General features: G+C 40.6%; 1 protein-coding gene across 1 annotated transcript; it reads left to right on the top strand.

Annotated features, from left to right (window-relative positions):
• The first annotated feature begins 1017 nt into the window (after positions 1–1017).
• LOC141480158 (uncharacterized) lies at positions 1018–2604 on the top strand. Its single transcript, XM_074170019.1, has 2 exons — positions 1018–1317; positions 1381–2604. Exon 2 carries the CDS (start codon positions 1385–1387, stop codon positions 2159–2161), a length of 777 nt encoding a protein of 258 aa, XP_074026120.1. The 5' UTR covers positions 1018–1317; positions 1381–1384; the 3' UTR covers positions 2162–2604.
• Positions 2605–3552: the final 948 nt, after the last annotated feature.

Genomic DNA, 3552 nt, shown 5'->3' with positions numbered 1-3552 from the left:
CTTCTACCACAACAAGCACATCTTACCCCCAAACTTTCACTATACGATAACTGCCTTGTTGGTGTTGAGCTCGGACGAAAGTTCCTGGAAGCCACGTGATTCACCCCCGGCTCCAATTTTACGGATGATTGATGACTACCAGCATTATTTTCTACCGCCGCCATTTCTGCTACTGCCGTTTCCAATACGTCAGCCAATTTAGACGACGATTTTTCTTTGAACAGTTTAGACTGAATTGACCCCTTATCGAAGCCAATGATAAATCTATCACGTAACATCATATCTACCATTGTTTCATCGAACTCACAATTCAGAGCCGCATTTCGCACTCTTGCTGCCCACTCATTTGCACTTTCGTGTGGATTTTTGAAAGATGAAAAGAATTTTGATCTTGCTACAAACAAGGACTCTGTTGTCTTGAAATATTTGTCAAATAGTTGCGTAAGATCTGTGTATGTCTTATTTTCTGGTAATGTTGGAAGACACAAGTTGTACATCAGTTTATACGCGCCTTCATCGAAAGCATTCAATAATATAGCTTTCTGTTTGTCGTCATCCGTGATTGAGTTCACTGAAAAATAATTATCCAGCCGCCGCTTATAAATACCCCAATCGCTATCTTGAGCACTAAACTCCCGCACTTGACCATAATACGATGAATTCGCCATTTTTCTTTCCACTCGTGGGTTTTACAATTATTTTGAATTGTTACACTCCTCGTCGCCAGTTGTAATATATTTAATAATTCGGGAGGAAAAATACGCAGCTTGGATTTATCCTTTTTATTGTTTCGCCCGAGAATTGGAACTGCCAACAACCTATATTTTTTTACAAAATTCCCTTATCCCAAAAAAGTCATGTATAAAAACTGCTCGACACTTCTTCCTTTAAATACATATAAAAAGTTATCAGCTCGACCGAATGCTTATTTAGGAATACTTTTACAAATCTAAATGATAATTTTACCGTGAATATATCACAGTACTGAAAGATGAAAACAGTATAAGTGACAAGAAATTAAATTTACTCATTGCCTTATTGGAAGAGCAATCGAGTAATTGAATTTTTTCACTCATTATCTGATTTGTTCAACAAATTGTAAAATTCATACTTGTGGAATATTTCAAACGAATTATCCTACCCCACTTCCACCCCCACTCCCATTCCCACCCGAAGTGGTAGGGAGCATACGGCTATAAAACATGAGGAGGAGGCCACAGTTCATCATTCGATTGCAGTCTTCCTTCGAAAGAAGCAGCCAACCTGAGATACCTGCCAGCCAACTTAGTTGAAGTTGAAAATTCCAAGCAGCTTGATGTAAGTACACACTTCCATACTATTTATATTATATTGTCTAATATTTTCATTTTCTCTTTCTAGAATCATGTCTTTTCTAAGGAATGCTCTGATGACCCCGATTACCACTCTCAGTGAGAGACAGTTGGAGGATGTAGAGCGGAGGAGGGTGGTTGTCCTACAGGACATCATGGTACAACCACCAGCTGCACCACCAGCTGCAGCTCCCATTCCACCACCGGGGATGACTTCCACCCAGGAAGTGGCGGCTCCCATTCCACCACCGGGGATGACTTCCACCCAGGAAGTGGCGGCTCCTGACTTGAAGTTCTTTTTCGAGGACTTCAAACCAACCCCCGAGGAGGAGATTGACCCCCCACCAACTTTGTCGACATTCAGACCAACTTCTTCGTCAGCACCCCAAATCGAAGATTTACTGAATGTGTACAACCCGGACCTGGACGAGTCTCTGGCGGATTTATCGCATCTTCAAAGTCTCTTATCGCCCATCGAACTATTATCGCCCATCGATTCAGGGGATGAGTTCGAGAAACCGGTGAAGAGGGCCAAGAAGATGAAGAAGTCTGCACCTGTGAAGAAGTCCGCACCTGTGAAGAAGTCCGCACCTGTGAAGGCATCCAAAGCCAAAGGTGGGAGGGGTGGTAAGTTGAGTGCTTTTCGCAAAAAGTGTGAAAAGAACTCACCTTACGTTGGTTGGCCTACAGCACCCCTTCCAGTGATGGAGGTGCAGAACTTGGTGGAAGTCGTCGCCCAGGTCCATCGGGATGCGTCACCCCCTCCAGTCACCCCCCAGGTCCATCGGGATGCGTCGCCCCCCTCCAGTCACCCCCCAGGTACGTGTTGAGCATTCCGAACAAGAGGTTGGCCCGGAAAATGTCCTTTCACAGACTGTGGTAGAGGGTAATAAACTCAAAGAGTCTATTACCTATGCACATTCTGTGAAAAAGAGATATTTGAGGGAAAAGAAGGTTGTGGATGGTTCTGATTCCAGAAAAAGGGCCTTGATGGCGGATATTTCCACCATCGAGGCCCAGAAACTGGAATTAGAGAAGCGACTCTCTTTGCTTAGGGCGAAACTTCAAGAAGAAGATTCGCAACAAGGAAAGAGTTTGGCTTACATCCAAAAATATGGACCTCTTGTTCAGGAATGGGATGCCATGTGCCAGGGGTTCCTTAATACCTAACCCCTTTTGTAAATATATTTTTGTTTAGTTTAAGTTAGATGTATGTTAAGAATAAAAAAATTGTAATTTTAGGAATATAATAAAAACTTGCATGTTAATTTTAAGGTTATGAATGTTATGAATGAAAAAATAAAATAAGGAATATTGGAGTGCATATCTATTTTGGTTGTTGCACACAAAATACTGCGTGGTTGGGGCAGTATTTATTCCTTCATTCTAGTCATTTTCTAGTCACATGTAGTATATAGAATAAAATTAGTTAAATAGAATAATTGTATAGAATTTCCATCATTTGAAAGTGTGTGAATTGTAAAATAGTTATTTTTTCTAGAGAATAAATAAAGGTGATTCTAGTAATGCTCTGAGTATAATTCCAAAACCTTTTGACACTTCTCTCATCATTACTTTTCTCAACATTATTCAAACAAATTTCATTTATGTGAATGTGTAAAAATGAAATCATGAATCTAATTAATATTATATTGGATTTATTCCCCAATTCTCACATCAATACTTGAATAAATAACCTAGTGGGTCTTTATTTTTCACATATTCCCCTTCCCTTACTCTACCCCACTTTCTTCAAATCATATAAATAAGATTGTATTCTCAATATTCTTCAACTTGTTCGTTCATCATGAATCAAGCAACACCAATTATTCGTGAAGCTGATTCCACCAGTGAACCTCATTTTGCCCCACCAGAGAATTGGTCCTATGGTGACATTCAAATTGCTGTAGTTGATTCAACATCTCCCGATGATGAATTCGATGGGTATTCGGATACAACAATAGAGCTGAATGAAGAACAAGATGTAACCTCAGACGAAGATGAGTTTGAACATGATGAATTTGCCAGCCCAGAACTTGTGGATCAACTGTGGCTTGAAGATCATCAAATCCCTCCACCAAATATCATCGTGGTGGTTGATTCTCCCGAACCTGACATCATCATTATAGATGATGATGATGATGATCAGGTAGGTTAGGTTAGGTTTTCCTCGGAGTGCACATAGTACCTGGTTGGTGCACACGGAATGCTGCGTGGATGG

The sequence above is a fragment of the Leptinotarsa decemlineata genome, unplaced genomic scaffold (assembly GCF_025532065.1).
Source record: "Leptinotarsa decemlineata unplaced genomic scaffold, Ldec_3_MD MMD2_P_RNA_scaffold_6, whole genome shotgun sequence".
NCBI lineage: Eukaryota > Metazoa > Arthropoda > Insecta > Coleoptera > Chrysomelidae > Leptinotarsa > Leptinotarsa decemlineata.
This window is presented reverse-complemented; position numbering and strand designations above follow the sequence as displayed.